Source organism: Cavia porcellus, unplaced genomic scaffold (assembly GCF_034190915.1).
Source record: "Cavia porcellus strain 051 isolate PalLab524CR breed Dunkin Hartley unplaced genomic scaffold, mCavPor4.1 scaffold_32, whole genome shotgun sequence".
Taxonomy (NCBI): Eukaryota; Metazoa; Chordata; class Mammalia; order Rodentia; family Caviidae; genus Cavia; species Cavia porcellus.
Window position 1 is genome coordinate 19548046 of NW_026947515.1, and position 17030 is coordinate 19565075.

Consider the following 17030-nt stretch of genomic DNA (forward strand, 5'->3'; position numbering starts at 1 on the left):
TCGAAGTTAATATCTACCATGTATCTGCTAGTTCAGCTGCTGAATATCTAGTGGCCAATGATGATCATCTACTTCTCATGTAAAACAGTGAAGTCTATAAAATTTAAAATGAGCAACGGGAGGCAGTTTAGTGGTAGAGCACTTGCCTAGCGTGTGTGAGGTCCTGGGTTCTGTATCCAGTCAGGTAGTATGCCCAGGCCATTTTTTCTAAAGTACCACTAAACTGATTCCTCTAATCTGATCACGCTTTTTTTCAAAGGGCCATCTTGTGCCCCTCATGGGAAATCTTCTGTACTATTCTTTGCCCTCAAAACAGCCCTCCAAGAAATGCACCCTCAGGAGAAATCTTAAGCTACACTCTTAGCTGTTTCCAGGGCCCCTTCCCCTAGCAGGAGCAGCAGCCAGTGTGGGGGCCTCTAGTGTCTTTAGTTTCTAGGCAACATAGCTCCTCCTAGCAGATTTAGACTTTTTTTTTTCCAAAATGTATAAAAGCTCATCAGAGCAATATCTGAAAATGCTCTTTTAAAAGAATACAGACAGCTCTCTGGCCCCATAATGTGAATATGCAGGGTTAGGCAGCCTGGCAAGTGCATTGGGGCTGCCACTAAGAGATCATCTGGTTTCCATAGCAACATTCCTACCCTTCCATGGAAGAGCCTATCATCCCTCCTGCCCACTCAGACTCTCCAGAATGAACTCATTTTCATGACTATCAGTGTTTGTCTTTGCTTCTGTGAAAAGAAAAAAACATTCATTAAAAAAAAACCACTTGACTACACTAGAATGCTGCATTATATCCCCCAATTTCCTTTCCTTTTTAAAATTCTGTATCATTTCTCTCTTTCGTTCAACTCTCTAGCCTTATCCATCATTTTCGAAAATAAACTTCTCTGACAGAAAGCCAACAAGATGGCAGCTCCATCATCCTAAACCTATCTGTGAATATAAAATCAAGCGTTCACAAGGTAAGCTGGCCTGGCATGGGTAGCTGACTTACGATTAGGATTGTGTACAGAAGAAAAAGTATATATGGGGCTGGGGATTTAGCTCAGCGGCATAAGCGCCTGCCTTGCAAGCAGGCAGTCGTGAGTTCGATCCCCGGTACCGATAAAAAAGAAAAAGACAAAAAAGAAAAGAAAGAGTATGTAAAAGTGGCGGGGAAGGAGCACTCTAAAGATCACCTTTGTTTCACAATGACATTTGCAAGAGGATCACTACAGATCTTGACCTCTCTGGTTGGTAGGTCAGTCTGTCTGTCTCTCACACACACCCATATACTGCAAATGCCTTCTGACACTGACAATGCAGTGAATTCACTGAACTGGACTGCTCCCTGAAATATCTACATACAAGCCCGACGGAAAGCCTTTAGAATGCATGCCCTGCGGTGACCAAAAATTCCTATTTCTGTCCACAGTGCCATTTGTTTCACCTTGTGTTTTCCATAGACTAAATGTAGTTTTCCTTAGGTTAAGAAGCAAGAACCAAAATGTCACGTTGCTCTGTTAAAATGTATCACAGTGAGTCATCTAACTGCCATGTTCCTTACACTCATCAAAACACAGGGGGAATTTATCCCCTCACCTTAAGTATATTTGGTAGAATTTTCCAGAGAAAACAGAACCAATAGAATGTGTGTACATATAGGAAGAGATTTATTTTAAGGAATTGACTTGTGTTGTTGTGGAAGCATTGTAAGTCCAAAATCTAAAACTCAGGGAAGAGTTATAAATCAAAGGTAATGTGCCTGAAAATTCTCTCTTATTCTCTTGAAGTTGGCCTTTTGTTCTATTTAGGCCTTCAAATGATTGGTCATCTACCACTATGGAAGGCAATCTTCTTTACTTGGAGTTTGCAGATTTAAATGTAATCTTCATCCAAAAACATCTTTAAAGAAAGATTTTAGAATAAATGTTTCATCAGGGATTTAGGTACCAGCTGGACATGCTAGTGCATGCCTGTAATCCCAGCACTATGGAGGCCTAGGGAGAAGGATCGCCCTGAGTTGAGGCCAGCGTGGGTTACATAAGCGAGTTCAAAGCCAGCCTGCATTACATGATGGGACAAAACAAAAAACTCAAAAATCAACCCCCCCCATAGGATTTACGTACCATAGCCCAATCAACTTAACATATAAAATTAACCATCACTGGGTCACAAAGGGCTATATCAGGCAAAATTTAAACTCGGTTAAACCCTGCCTCTGTTCCCACACTTCACTTTTTTATCATGGGTCCTACTATTTCTGTCTCATTATGTTATCATTTTTCCCTCCCCACCCTTTAGGCACATTTCCTCTCGATCCTATACCTATTCAAACCTCTTGTCCCCCTAAAAGCCCTCCAGCCTTTAGAAAACAATCTTAGTCATTTATATTGTCAGGTAAATTTAAATCATTCAGTTAGTTGTCATACTTATCTCTTCTCTGTAAACCAAATACTATAAACACAAATATACATGCATAATAAAAGGATTTCAGGGATTGATAAAATGCCAAGGGAGACATTTTGTTTGTTTTGAGGAAAGGAAAGAGACTAATATTTGGAAATAAAAACAAAAGGAGTCAGTCAAATTTTGCATAAGACAAAGATGAAGTAAATTCCAGGTAACTAGAAAACTGGTGGATGGTCTTTTCATGGTGTCATCATTGCAACAAATGAATTCTAGCTATTTCTGTCTTTTTTTCCTCAGGAAGTCAAGGCTGCAGTTGTTTGGGAGACAGCATTTGATTGACTAGACAGGAAAGGGTTGGGTGCCTTTTGGAAGATAATACTTCTGAGGTTGCATAAACTATGGGAACTGTTAACAGAAAAGAGCAGAGTGGATTGGGGGCTGCAAAAAGTACTGGGTGCCCGCTGTGGTGGCACACATTCATAATCCAAGCACTTAGGAGGCTGAGGCAGAGGCTCGTTGCAAATTTGAGACCACCTGAAGTACAAAGTGAGCTCAAGGCCAGTCTGAACTGCATAGCAAGACCCTGCCTCAAAAATAAATAAATAAATAAATAAATAAAAATTGATTGCCTATTGACTGCTACTGTTAGGGTTGTTCATAAGGTGACACAGAATTAACTCTGCTCCATTTCTAAAATGACTTTGAATCTCAGCAAGGCACAGATGGGCTGCAAAGACACAGGGACAATCTGGTACAAGGTATCAAGTCTCCTAAGCACTTTAAGGACAAGAGCTACATCTGCTTGCAGTTTTTTGGCAGATCCTGCAGGTCTGTACACATGATTCCATTTAATTTTTATCATTTTGGAAAAATACAAAAAGCTTATCATGAATAAGTATGTGCATAAGCTGACACATTGGAACCCCTACAGCAGACCTACCCTTTATCACATAAATATTCCTTGTTGCAGAGACTGAAGACATTTCCACTTGCAGTCTACTTAGTAGAATAAGAAAAATCAGTGGTAAAAATAAGTTATTTACTAACCTTGAAAGCAAGTCTGATGACTGCATCAGACTAACAGCCAATGTTATCTTCTAGATTTGGTAATTATTTGGGCAAAATATCTTTGCTTTACAAATTTAAATTCAAAGTATCAACAAAGTAAGATGCCAAGATTAAACTTATATAATTATATCTTTCAATTTACCAACATAGAAACTAGGGCTCAGAAAAGCAAAGGGCCTTGGCGGGTGAGTGGCAGTATCCTGAGTCCCTGCTCTCTCCTGTTATTTTTACACAGTTCTTGCAAGTTAGCAGATCAGAATTTTACTGGTTTCTGATCCTTTCTTTTAACCCTTCTGATTCACTCATAATTTAGTTACCATCTGATCTGTGCCACAAAGCCGTCTGGTTCTCAGGTTCAGTGTGAGAATTTACAAAACTGGCACTTCTGTCCCTTATATTTTATATTTTCCTTAGTTAGTTGCCCAGGCTGGCATTTAACTTGCCATTCTCCTGCCTTAAGTCCCCTGGCTAGCTAGGATCCCAGGTGTGCATATCACCACAGCAGGCTTGATTCTAAATTACTAGGCATGCCCACCTCTCCTAATTATTTGTTTATCTAATGTTGGAAAAAAGCTATTTTCTTCTACTTAGCAGTGAGAAATGATAACCCCTATCAGTTTTTACTGTTTTGTATAAATATGTAGAGAAATATAAAATCGCTGGGAAATATGGACATCAGAGAACCTAGATAGTTGATGGAATCTTTCCACTTATAGTGTGCTTAAATTCAGAGATTCCAGTGAAAAAATGGTATAGTGAGCATGAGGTAGGAGAGAGGAAATAAAAACTACATAAAAAGGAGATAAGAAAATAGAGATTTTACTTTTGAGGAGGTACTAGGGATAGAATTCACAACCTTCAGTTTGCCAGGAAAATCGAGATCTTAAAATTGTACTTAAAGACACATAAGTTACTAAAGCCTTTATTTTCCCTCCAGGAAACTCAATTTTTAAAAAATTCCTAAAGGTCTTAAAGACACAATAAGCCTATAAGTCCAGGCCCTGAACTTGTTGTTTTTTGCTATGGGAATTGAATTCAAGAACTTGTGCTTGCCAGGCAGGTGCTTATGCTACCGAACTATATGCCCAGCCCTGGACCTGTTCTTTTTCAAAATTAAATGTATTTCACTTATTTACTTTTGGACCTGGGTTGTTTCTACTGTGAGTTGTGCTTCCTCCACTTCCAAGGAAACAGTATAATATCAGTGGACAACATATCCCAACTTCAACAACATAGATAGCTTGCATTTGACATAATCTGCCAGCTGGATAACCTAACAGATATTAGGAATACATATCCAGAGCACTCATCTTGAAGACACCACACCCCTTTAAATATATTCAGATCCGTCTCATAATGTTTCCCCCCTGCCCATTCCTTTGTTTTTTGTTTTGCAAGACAGGGTGTCACTATGTAGTTCAGGCTGTCCTTGTAGCTTGGCATAACTGACACCATCTTGAGCCCTGCATTTAACTAGCGTCCTGTATTTGACTTAGGAAAATGGAAAATTACTCAGGGTGTAAGTTCAATGAGAAAATCAGAATGAGCTGTACTCACAAGAGAAAAATTAACCTGCTCAACAAAAGCAGCAGGATACAGGTGTCGGCCAAAAATTAATGTAAGATTCGAGCTAAATTGCTTCCAACAGGATGTCTTTTTGTGGTTTTCTGTTTAAAAGCTTTGTGGGTAATTTTCCAGTTCAGGGCCACTCGGTGAGACTCTAAAGTGGGTCCACCCAAGTGGTCAGCTAATTAAATTCCAAATTTATCAGTTTGGCTGCTTGGATTCCTATATTGTTTACAAACCCTCTTCAGCCCTCAAATTCCTGGTGACACTCTTGCTGGTGATTATATAGGCTCGTGCCACCGCCATGCCCAGCTGCTCTCATTCCTGAGTGCCTACACTTCACCAGAGTGCGGTCTGAAGTCATTACTAACCCTTGTCTTGTCTCTTATTGAAGTATCCTGAACAATTTTTTTCCGTGACAGGAGTGAGCAAACATGCAAAGTTGTGGGTAAAGGGCTAGGCTCCACATTTCAGCCTTGGGGACCCTCTGACCCAATCCAGTGACAGGAAGGCGACGAGGGTGGGTCGGCGGGGTGCACAACAGACTTACAGGCCTATTTTATTTATCATAAACTCTAAAATGAGACAACACTGGGAAATGAAAACAATCTGCGAAATTGCAAGTTGCCTTTATAAAGAGAAAATTTAATCACAGTTAACATATAAGCACAAAAATAATCTTTCAAATTTGAATACTGTTTTCCAGGCAACACATAAGATAAATAAAAATGTCAACGTGGACAGTTTCCAGAAATTAGGACAAGAGCGCCTACAAAGAAAAGCATGAAGTCATGCAAAATTTGAACTCAGAGTTCAGAACCCGAATTACTATGTACTAACAATTCACTGGCAAAGATGAGTTTTGGAGCTGGGGTCTCCCAGGATATTAAATGGATTCGGAAACATAAAGCTAAACGATCACTAAAAGACAAACTGCAGCTAGCAAAGAGTTTCCTGATTAAAAGCATCAATGACCTCGCTACAAATTCGCAGGGGAAGACCAACAAGTTGACTTTAGCAAAGGACACTCAACACCAAACTCTTCAGCTTCCACCCAAAATGGCGCCTCCAAACCGGAACGCGCCCTGCGGGAAAGGCATCAGGGACGCGGCCGGGGTGCGCGCCGCCTCCCTGCGGCTGCGCGCCTGCGCGAGGGAGGGGTGGGGGCGCGGGAGCGCGCGCGGCGGGGGCGGGATCTGCGGAGGGCTGAGCTGCAGCTGCCAAGCGGAACGTGTCCGCGAAGATGGCGGCCCGGGTGAGTGCCGGCCGGGGAGCCCAGGCGGTAGGCAGGGACGCCGGGCTCGCGGGCACTTGGAGGACCTGGCGGCCCCGGGGAAGGGGAGCGAAGCTGAGCAGTGGGGGGCTGGAGGAGCGGGAGGCTGAGCAGGGTTGGAGGCGAAAAGGGGGAGCGGTGGTAGGGGATTAGCGCTCAGAAACTGCATCCCCCTCGAGGGTGACTCGTGCGCTTACCTTGATGCCCCCTTGCCACCCGTCCAGTTCGTTTCCCTAGTCTTCCCGGCAGCCGCGGGGTGCTGGGTGTCCATCCCTTCTGACAGGCTGCAGGGCTTTCTCCGCACGGCTTCGGGGGGCTGGATTCGGTGATGCCGCCGGAATGAGTCTCCGGAGTCCGTCTGCACCATTCGGCGAGGGCTGTGGGAAGGACCCTCAGGAACTCATTTCTGGGTTTTTGTTTTGTTTTGTTGTTTTTAAATAAATGAAAAGTCTTGTAAAAAAAAAAAAAGAAAGAAAGAAAAAAAAAGGGAAAAGGATTCAAACAGCTTTTAGGGTTTAACCCCTGGCCATCTGGGGGAGTCTGTCAAGTGTCGAGCCAGACAGCAGTGGCTTTAGTTTGGAGTGCAAATGGACATGAGCTGTCGTGATTCGCTTCATAAATGACAGTCACTACGACTGCAGCAGAATATGCTGTAGTTTCAGGGTTTTAAATTTTGCTTCCTCCTTTACCTTCCGGGATCGCGGTGTAGGATGGGTTCAGTGTTGTATTGCAGTAGGTAGTGAGCGGAAAGGTCTGAGGCAGGGAGCCTTCCAAGAGATCATTCCATGGGTTGCAATCCTGAGCACATTAACTGCGTCACTAGGGGTAAAAGATTTGCATGACTGACTCATTTTTATCAGAATATTTGAATAAGTTTGCATAAAGTTATGCATGTGTGGAAATACCTTGTGCAAAGGGAATTGTCAGTTGGGAGATTCTAGTGTCAGAAAAGGTCTTAAAGGTCATCTAGTTGGGCCTCTTTCCCTTTTCCCTATCCCCACCGTCTTTTACCTAAGATTGGTCCCCTCACTTTGAATTTTATTTTTTTGTCTCCTCAGGAATCCCTTTCCTCACTAATCACTTGCCTTTAATATACTCACGCTTCTCCTACCTTAAAACAAACCCTCCCTCAGCCCCCACACCTATCACCTTTTCTCTTTTCACTTAGAGCCAGAACATCTGATAGAATTTTCTGTATTTGTTGCTTCTATTCGTTTACCACCCACTCATTCCGCAGCCCACTGCAGTCTGATTTCTGGCTCTGTCATCCTAGTTTTTCTCTCAACTTGTTTTGTTTTCAGTCCTTGTACTTGATATCTTAGCAGCATTTGACCTTGGTGATCATCCTGCCTTAATGGAAGAGGCTTCTCATGGCTTCTATGATACTTTACCCCTGTTTGACTCATAACTTCTCTTTTGCAGATCACCCTGCTCTATCTTATTCTTCACAAGTCCTAGTCTCACATCCTAGTTTTTCCTCAGGCAATTCCTTCTAAACCAGTAGCTACAACTAGGGATAGGCCAGTGATTGTCAAAATTTTATTCCCAGTAGAGACCTATCCTTTAAGTTCCAAATTAGTGTGTCAGACTGCCTATTTAAAAATCAATTGGTCTTATTCAAGTCTGAACCCATGATCTTAGCTCACCTAATTGGAACTTCTCTTGTTTTCAGTTTCACTAAATAAAACTATCATCCATCCAGTTATGTAAGATGGAAACTTGGGTGAGGGGAAGGAAGGATGGTGGGTCGCCTTTTATACCTACTTTCTTTCATCACACCCTCAAAACCACCACCCTCCCACCCCAATAACATTCAATGCTGAGTTCTGTCTGCTGGCCTCCAGCACATGCACACTGAAATAGATATTTAATTAAGGTTAAAGAATCAGGCTTGGGAGTATTAGTATTGTTGCTTTACCGTGCTCATATGTCTAAAACCACCCACTAGACTGGTCACTTGTTTTGTATCATTTTACCTTGCTAAAATTATCTCCAGCCCTGACTACCTCTTCATTTTCACCTTTTTCCTAAACCTCTATCCATTCTGATCTGGACCACTGCAGGAAGCTCCCAAGTAGTTTGCTTTTGACATTGTGGCCCACTTCCAATCCGTTCTACACATTGATTGTTCCTTCCCTTGCCCATTGCTACTTAAGCCCCTCCTCAGTAACACCGCATTACTTCTAGGAGAAGATCAGATACTTAACAAGGCTGTTTGTGGTTTTTCCCCTTGCTTCTCTCTTGCTTATTCCCTTACAATCCGTGCGCAGCTTATATAAGCCTTTCACTTCTCTGAACCTGCTATGGTAGTTTCTTTACCACAAGTCTTTGCATGTGCTTTTTTCTTCCTTTGTTCTTCCCCCAACCATTTATTTACCTTCTCCTAGAATCACTCAGACACTCTATGGAAGAGTATTTTGACCTCACATTGTAAGCCAGGATACTTTGTTTTACATGCTTGAAAAACTATATTCCTATTCTAGACATTTTATCTTTTTTTCAATTAAAATGTATTTGTGTTGTTTGCCTTGGCCAGTAGACTTAACCTTCTATGAAAACAAGAGACCTTGTTGGTCATCAACATATTGTTACCTTGTTATTCTCTGTGTTTTGCATACGTCCTGGGACTTAGGCACTCAGTAAGTACATAATTTTAGTTTTGTGTTTGAGGTTTTGTCTTTCTTTTTTCTTTCTTTCTTTCTTCTTGAGATAATGTCTTTATATGTAGTTCACGCTGGCCTTGGTAATCCTCTTGCCTCAGCCTCCCAAGTGCTGGGATTACAGATGTATGCCATCATGCCTGGCTGTTTTGTGTTTGAGAAGGAGTTCAGTCTGTCCTCTGATCTTGGCCTCCTATACAGCTGGCACTACAGGTGTGTGTGTGTACCATGCCTGGCTGCTCAGTACATTTTGTTGAAAATGAATTTAATCTCTATTTGAATACTTGGGTAATAGAAGATTGTCTTATTCAGCTTTCCATCACAGTAAGAAAATACTTGAGCTAATTAACTTACATGGATTAAAGATTTGAGTTCACAGTTTTGGAGGTTCCAGTCCATAATTGATTAGCCATGTTGTTTTGTGCCCTGGATGAGGCAACACATGGCAGGAGTGTGGGGCAGACAAAAACTGCTCACTGCACCAATGAGGGAGCAAGAGAGTGAGGAGGAGAACTGGGCCCCACAGTCCCCTTTGAAGGCACATTCTCAGTCACTCAAGGTCCTCTCACAAGGACTTACCTTCTAATGGGCCACAGCAGTTTCCAGTAGTGTCACCAGAAGTACCAAGCCTTAGCACAGGGATCTTTGGAGGACATTCCACATCTAACCTATTGTAAGCAAATATCACCCTGAAGCTAGCCCACTTTATTGTCATTCAGTGTGGATAGAAAGGTCTTTCTCCCGTTTAAAGCTGTATAGAAGTAAACAATTCCTTTTCCACATGTTAGCGTCTCAGTTATTTGAAGACAGGTTATATATCATCTCTTCAGATTTTCTAGATTTCAAATTAAACGTCTCCAGTTTCTTGGATATTCTCTATTTCTTTTTTTTTTTTTTTTTTTGTCTTTTTATCGGTACCAGGGATTGAACTCACAACTGCCTGCTTGCAAGGCAGGCGCTTATGCCGCTGAGCTAAATCTCCAGCCCCTGGATATTCTTTATTTCAAACACTTACCATTTCGGTGACTTTCCTCTGGCAATGCTCTGTTTTGTCAAGGTTTCTTGTGAAGTGTTCACACAGTGGAATGTGATCATCAAATGAACTGTTGTTGTCTTGAGCTAGATACTACCATTATTAAAACAGGCTTTTTTTTTTTCTGCAGTAAATCACCCTTCTGGTTCCATACTGGATTTGCAGATAAACCTCTCATGTTCTTTTAAGAGTAGCTCCTTTCTAGGTATTAGGCAGTTGTTTAATTGTACCTAAGTATATGGCCTACACTTTTACAATTTTCTTTTTTTGGTCAGGGCATGTCTGCTGCTTGGTGAAGGTCTTTTTAATTCTTTCATGCTAGGAAGGAAGCTCTAACTTCCAGTTTTATTTCATATGTAGATTCAATAGGGCTCATTTTTATGTCTACATTTGTCACCGATAAAGGGTAGAATAAGAGTCAGAAATAGTTTCCGAACATGCTTTTCTTTAGGACAGATACTCATTAGTACAATTAGAAAACCGTTGCATAACAATAAATGTATGTCATTTAATTATGATAAATTTGTTTCACTCAGAGAAAGAGGCTCTATAAGTTAACAAGTTCATGTAGCCATCAGGATGCAGGATCAAGATTTCAATTTAGATCAATTTGACACTATTACCTAGTTCACCAAGTTGTAAGGTTATAATGAAAAAAAGATATTCCAGGGGCTGGGGATTTAGCTCAGTGGCATAAGCACCTGCCTTGCAAGTAGGCAGTCATGAGTTTGATCCCTGGTACCGATAAAAACGACAAAGACAAAAAAAAAAAAAAAAAAAAAAAAAAAAAGAAAAAGAAAAACAGATATACCTTACCTAGAACTTCTTGGATCTTAGTGTCAAAGTTTAATTTTCAGAAATTATCTTCTACCATTTAGAGAATCTAAACAACTTTGGCTTGTAACTGACTGTTCTTCTGTGAATCTTAACTTTTCAGTAACTTTAGTAACTTGATGTTTAGTAAGTAGAGTTAATCATGCTTAATAATCTTTCAAGTGAGTTCTATATTTCCTTTTTGTGGGAGGAAAATTTACTTTGATTTATTACTGCTTTTGGTTACTTTAATGTTGGCATTCTGATGCCAACTTGTGAATGACATTTGTAGTCTGTATTAATAGAAGATTTTTTGTGGTTGTATTACTAATTATTGCCATTGATAGCATCAGTAACCTGTAAATCTTGTCCTTTGCTTTTTCTGGCCAACATCATCATATGTAGTTAATCTGGGAAATTGCTGTAGAATAAATGTGTGATGTTACTTAGTATCTTAGCATCTAGGTCATCAGAATTTGATTAATCCCTAAAATACATAGAACTCTGTAATCTGAAACATAAAAAACCTTAAAAAGAAGATTTTTATTGTTATCATTTCAGTGTATTTATTATGTGACCAAAAATATGATAAATTTAACACAGGACCTTGTGCTTGCCAGGCAGGCACTGTGCCACTGAACTATATTCCCAGCCCCTGAACACATTTTATGATAAAAAATTTAAACTCATCTGATTTCCTTTGGGCTTTAGAAAGATTCAGTTAGTAAGTTTTTTCATCTGTTTAAATTTTTAAAAATTTTGCTAGTAATAAAGCATATTTTAAAGTTGTATTTTTCATTGTTTTTTTTTTTTTTTTGTCTTTTTCGTCTTTATCGGTACCAGGGATCGAACTCACGACTGCCTGCTTGCAAGGCATGCACTTATGCTGCTGAGCTAAACCCCCAGCCCCGTATTTTTCATTGTTTACCTTGAAATGCTGATTCTTTTTTAATAAATGCCACATACAGATGGCTACTACTTTCTCAAGGTTCCGCATACATACTCTTTCAAAAAGCCTTGTCCTTTTAGCTGTCCCTGAATTGCAGAATCGAAAGACAAATGCAACGTGCAGCAATCATAGCTTAGAACTGATGCTTGGTAGGGAGAGGTTCCCTAGTGAAGCTAGGAATGTTGCTGATGTTTCCTATGCCACCACTACCTTCCTACTACTGCAAAGGAAAAACAAAGGAAAAGAAATTTTTTCATACTCCATCTTTTTAAATTGCCAGAAACCAGGACTGGGTGGCACATGCGTATAATCACAATACCTGAGAGGCTGAGACAAGAGAGTCAGTGCAAATTTAAGGCCAGCCTAGACTAAATGGCAAGATCCTGTCGCAAAAAAACAAAAAACAACAAAAAAAATCCTTCCCAGAAGTCTTATTTATTGGAAATTCAGCAGTCCTTTTGTGAAAATATGCTTACATAAATGTAAATAACACCGAAAGATCTCATCATAAATTCTTAAACTAGTTGAAATAATTATAAGCAATGGTAGTAAAGTGAAGTAAATAATAAATTTAAATGGTAGTAAATCAGGACCTTCTGTAGAGAACTGTCTTAGAATTTGAAAGGTGTTAGAAGTAAAATTTACCTAATCCAAGACTCTGACTAGGACAGGAATATATTCAGTATTGTTTAGGAAACTAAACAAGTCTTTATAGCTTTGTTTTGAAACAGTCATTTGTAACATTTTATGAGTGAGTCACATTATTACCAAATAACCACCCATTGATGAACTTCAGAGCTATAAGATATAAATGGAGGATAGATCTTGGACACTACCACAAGTTGAAACAAATACAATAAAGTGTTCATAATCTCATTTCCTAAATCAAAGTTTTGTTATCCAAAGCACATCAACTTTCTGCAATCCTATATGCAGTAATTATTGTTTGGTATATCAGTTTAGTGATTTAAAAATGAATCTTCAAATGCACTAACTTTTAGAAAATATTTTAACTTTTTAAAAGTACTACTAACAACTTCTTTCTAAAATCCAGAAGAATTTTTGCTTTTTATGTATTTATTCTTTTTTCAAATATTTAAGTTATGCCAAAATGAGAAAGTATTTTACTATTGAACATTCTTGAATTGGCACAACAGCAAACCCTTGGAAATGCCTGTCTTGGCAATACACTAAACACTTACTATAATGCTGTTTTAGCCATTCATACTCCGGGTGTTATTTTATTTTATTTTTTGGGGGGTGGTACTGGGAATCGAACTCATGATCTTGTGCCTGACATGCAGACACTTATACCGCTGAGCTAAATTAAATTCTCCAGCCCCCCAGATGTCACTTTAAATAAAAATCTCTTAGACCTTTTTTATATTTTAGCTTTTACAATATGACAGATATAAAACAATCTTGTTTAAATTTGAATTTTGTCCTGATTACTAGTGATATTAAGCATTTTTCCTGTTAGTTATTGAGTATTTCTTCCATGAGTTATCACTGTACTTTTCCCCCAACACCTACCCCCTCCACCCTTTTTGGGTAATTTTTATTTTAAAGAAAATAAAACTAAGCAAAACAAAACAATATAAATGACACAGCACTTCAAGACAAGATAATAGGAAATCAACAATGGTTACCATAATGCCTCTTGTCTTCAAGATAGTTACCCATACCTTCAGACATAGTAAAATCAAACAAAACAGAACTGAGTAGAACCAATAAAAACAAAATAATGAACACAATAAAAGATTAAAAACAAGATAATAGTAAATCCAAAATGGCTACCATAATATATCTTATCTTTGAAATAGCTGCCCATGCACCAATATAATAAAATCATACAAGACAAAACAGAATAAACCCAATGAAAATGACACAAGACTTAAAAACAAGATAACAGGGAATTAACAGTGGCTATCACCTTCAGAAGGAGATCCCCATATATGCTACATGCGTATCGTTACCCTCTGAATAGATGCTCAGGCTACTGGCTTTAGGCCTGCAAAGTCAGTGAAACACTGCAAGCATTAAGTTGTGTTTTACTTCATTTGCTATCATCGCAGCCTGTGTTTCTCTGGGTCCATCCTTCCCTTATGGGGGTGTGAGGGAGACACCTTGGCTCTTCTTGTCCCCTAGGCAGCATGCCAGAAGGGGCCCAGCCCTCCCTTCTAGTGGAGTATTTATATTTTTCTTACTGACATGTATTTTCCTTTTTAGAAGGGAAGGTTAACTTTGGATTCTAGTCCTTTATTCGCAAATAGTTTCTTCCAGATGATGATATTTTTCATGTTTATAGAATTTTAGTTTTATTTTGGTTATTTTACTTTTATGATTTGTGCATTTGTGTATTTTTCAATAAACCTTGCCTCATCCTGTAGTCACAAAGACTTTCTTCTAAAACATCTAAAGTTTTTCTTTGTACATTTTTGTTTTTGTGTTTCATGTGAATTATGAAGATAATTTTATCTTTTCTGTATGTGTAACCAGTTTTCCCAATATCACTTATTGAATCAATTCTTCCTTGCCCTCCTGCTGATTTGTAATGGTGTCTCTGAATGATATTAGGCAAGTACTCTGCCCCTGATCTATACCTGTAGCCCTTCTTTTCTGTCTTTTGGATTTTAAACCAAACAGTACTAATAATCCATCACAACTGTACACTGTAGATTTAAAACCAAATGAATTACCATCAGCTGTTTATAAGTAATGCAGGATATTTTGGTCCCTTGCTGCATGCAGAATGAAGTGCTTATGTGCTAATGGATTTTCTACTAGCTATATAGAGAAGGAAAATGGAAAAAAAATTTTTTTTGGTACTGGGAATTGGACGCATGATCTCACACTTGAGTATTATTGGGCCTCACTGATGGATCTTTGTATTTTTATTGTTACATGCTTATAAACAAGCATTTTTGTAGTTGGTTTGGCAAATAATAAAAATAGCCACTGTCACGAATTCTGGGTCTTCCAAAAACTTTTGTGTTGGGAAGCTCAAAACAATTTAGTGGTCTTAGTTACTTTTCTTCTACAGAATAATATTGAGAAAATGTTATAAGGTGAGAGCCAATTTAGTTCCCCCAGTTTAGAGTAGAGCCTGGCATGGAAGTATATTTTTCAGTAAGTGATTATTGAATGAATGAATATGATATACATTTTGAATACCTTAATAAATTATCACTTCTTACAGTGTCTGTAGTTTGAGTCTTAATGTTATATTCTCTAGCAAGCTGTTCGTTACTCTAAATAATACTTTTTCTGTTATTTGTTATTAATACAAAATTAAATATGAACAGCTGCTGAACATCAATGGCTTTTTTCTACTTATACATATTGAATTTGAGAATTGTTTTTTGTATATACCCTTCTAATCAGTTTACTACCAATTGTCTGTATAAACTTCATTATGTTTACTAAAGTAAATGATACAGTGGACCCAAGAGCATTACTGAAGCTTCTTTTCCATACATTTGTTCTTTTTTAAAAATTGGTTTTTGGTTTTTTTGTGGTTTTTATTGTACCGGGGATCGAACTCTTGACCATGGAGTTAGGTGCTTAGGCTGCTGAGCTAAATCCCTGGCCCTATTCTTTTTTATTGTAGAAAGAAATAAAGTGAACCTGTCAGCTGTTTTATGCAGTTTATTTCTCCATACTGAGTACAATAATTCTCATAGTGGGTTCTGAAAACCAGCAAATCAGCAATTACTTGACAGCCTATTATAAAAATCTAGACCCCACTAAGGTTCAGTTTAAAAGCTCTTTGACCTGGATTCTGCAATCTCTGAATTTCAGTTAATCTATCTGTGTCTGACTGTCTGTCTGTCTGTCTCTCTTTGTTTTTGGTTTTTTCTTTCAGGATTTCATTATGTAGTTTAGGCTGACCTTGAAATCACTATGTAGTCCACACTGGGCTCAATCTCACAGTAATCTTCCTGTCTTAGCCTCTTAGGTGCTGAGATTATAGGCATGTGCCATTATCCCTGGCTTGTAGTTTGACTAGTTCTCTTTTGACTAGTTCTCCAGGTGATTCTACTTTATAGAAGTTAGAAACCATTGACTGAATTGAGCAATCTAGTTCCTTAAAAATTGTTGAAGATATTTTTTTTCCAGATTTCTTCCAAATATATATTCAAACATGTTACTTGTAGGCTTCAAGGTTACTGTTTTTCTGCCCTTCAGTACCTTCATCTATATTCAAGTTTCAAATGTTAAAAAACAAAACATAGTTACTGTATTTCCTGCACTATAGTGGGATAAATTTAAATGATAGACAAAATATTTTTTAAAAATTGAACTTAATGAAGGTAACTGGCCAGAAAGTAAAGAATAATCAGGCTAAAAAGTATGTGAATGGGAACCCAGAGAAGTAAGCCAGGCAGTTTTATTGTTACATCATTATTTGCAAAACTTAGCTGTGTCCTACTGAAGAGGCTCAGAGATCAGGAGATAAAAGTTGATAATTTTCTGGTAGAACTCTCCTATTAAAGATGGTACTTCAAAGGGCTACTCCTCATAATAAATGTGAAGTACAAATAAATTTGTCTCACCTGGGGATCTGGAAGGAAGATTTCCTTTTTCAGACTTGGATGATGCTGGGTAGGGCAAAAAGAAAAACTTTCTTTACTTGAAATGAAAATCTTAAGCCAGTAATAAGTGCAAAAAGGTATAAGAGTGACAGTGCCTTAAAATTCAAAGGATGCCTAAGAAGTGGCAAACACAAAGCTTCTTGGAAGAACTTAGAGAATTCCTACAATAGTAAGAAATACGAACTCAGAGTCACACATACACAAAGAAACCAGACATAGTGAATGAAAGCTGTCTCAACAATGAGGAGCAGAGTCAAAATCTGCAAAGACTTCAGATACTGGAATTAGCAGACACAGAAAATAAATACATACATTTAACACACATGCTGATAGGAACAGAGAATTTAAAATGAAGTAAAGGAAAAATATATGAAAGTGACTTGCTATATTTGAGAAAGAGTGAAGTTTGATTCCCAGTACCCTCCCTCCCATACAAAATGGCTACAAGTGAAAACTAACTGGATTGAGAACTCACTGTGTAAGTTTAATAACAAATTAGATAAAGCTAAGGAAAGAGTTAGGAAACCAGAAGATCTGAAAAAGTTACTAAGATTTCCAGAGTAAAAAGAATGAAGAAAAGGCATTCATTCATTCACTCATTCATGCATTTATTGTCATAGTTTCATTATGTACTCCAGGCTGGCCTCCTGCCTCATCCTTATCCTCTTTAGGGCTGAAT

The 17030-nt window shown here is 38.6% G+C and overlaps 1 protein-coding gene and 1 pseudogene across 2 annotated transcripts in view; one reads left to right on the forward strand and one right to left on the reverse strand.

Moving 5' to 3' along the window:
• Positions 1–7056, reverse strand: part of LOC100729438 (ADP-ribosylation factor 2-like) — a 31865-nt pseudogene extending 24809 nt beyond the window's left edge.
• Positions 6179–17030, forward strand: part of Nsf (N-ethylmaleimide sensitive factor, vesicle fusing ATPase) — a 155126-nt gene continuing 144274 nt past the window's right edge. For both annotated transcript variants that reach the window (XM_063242057.1, XM_005001966.4), the window contains exon 1: positions 6179–6283. In XM_063242057.1, the coding sequence (XP_063098127.1) occupies positions 6272–6283 (12 nt within the window). In that variant the 5' untranslated portion in view covers positions 6179–6271. The remainder of the gene's footprint in view (positions 6284–17030) is intronic.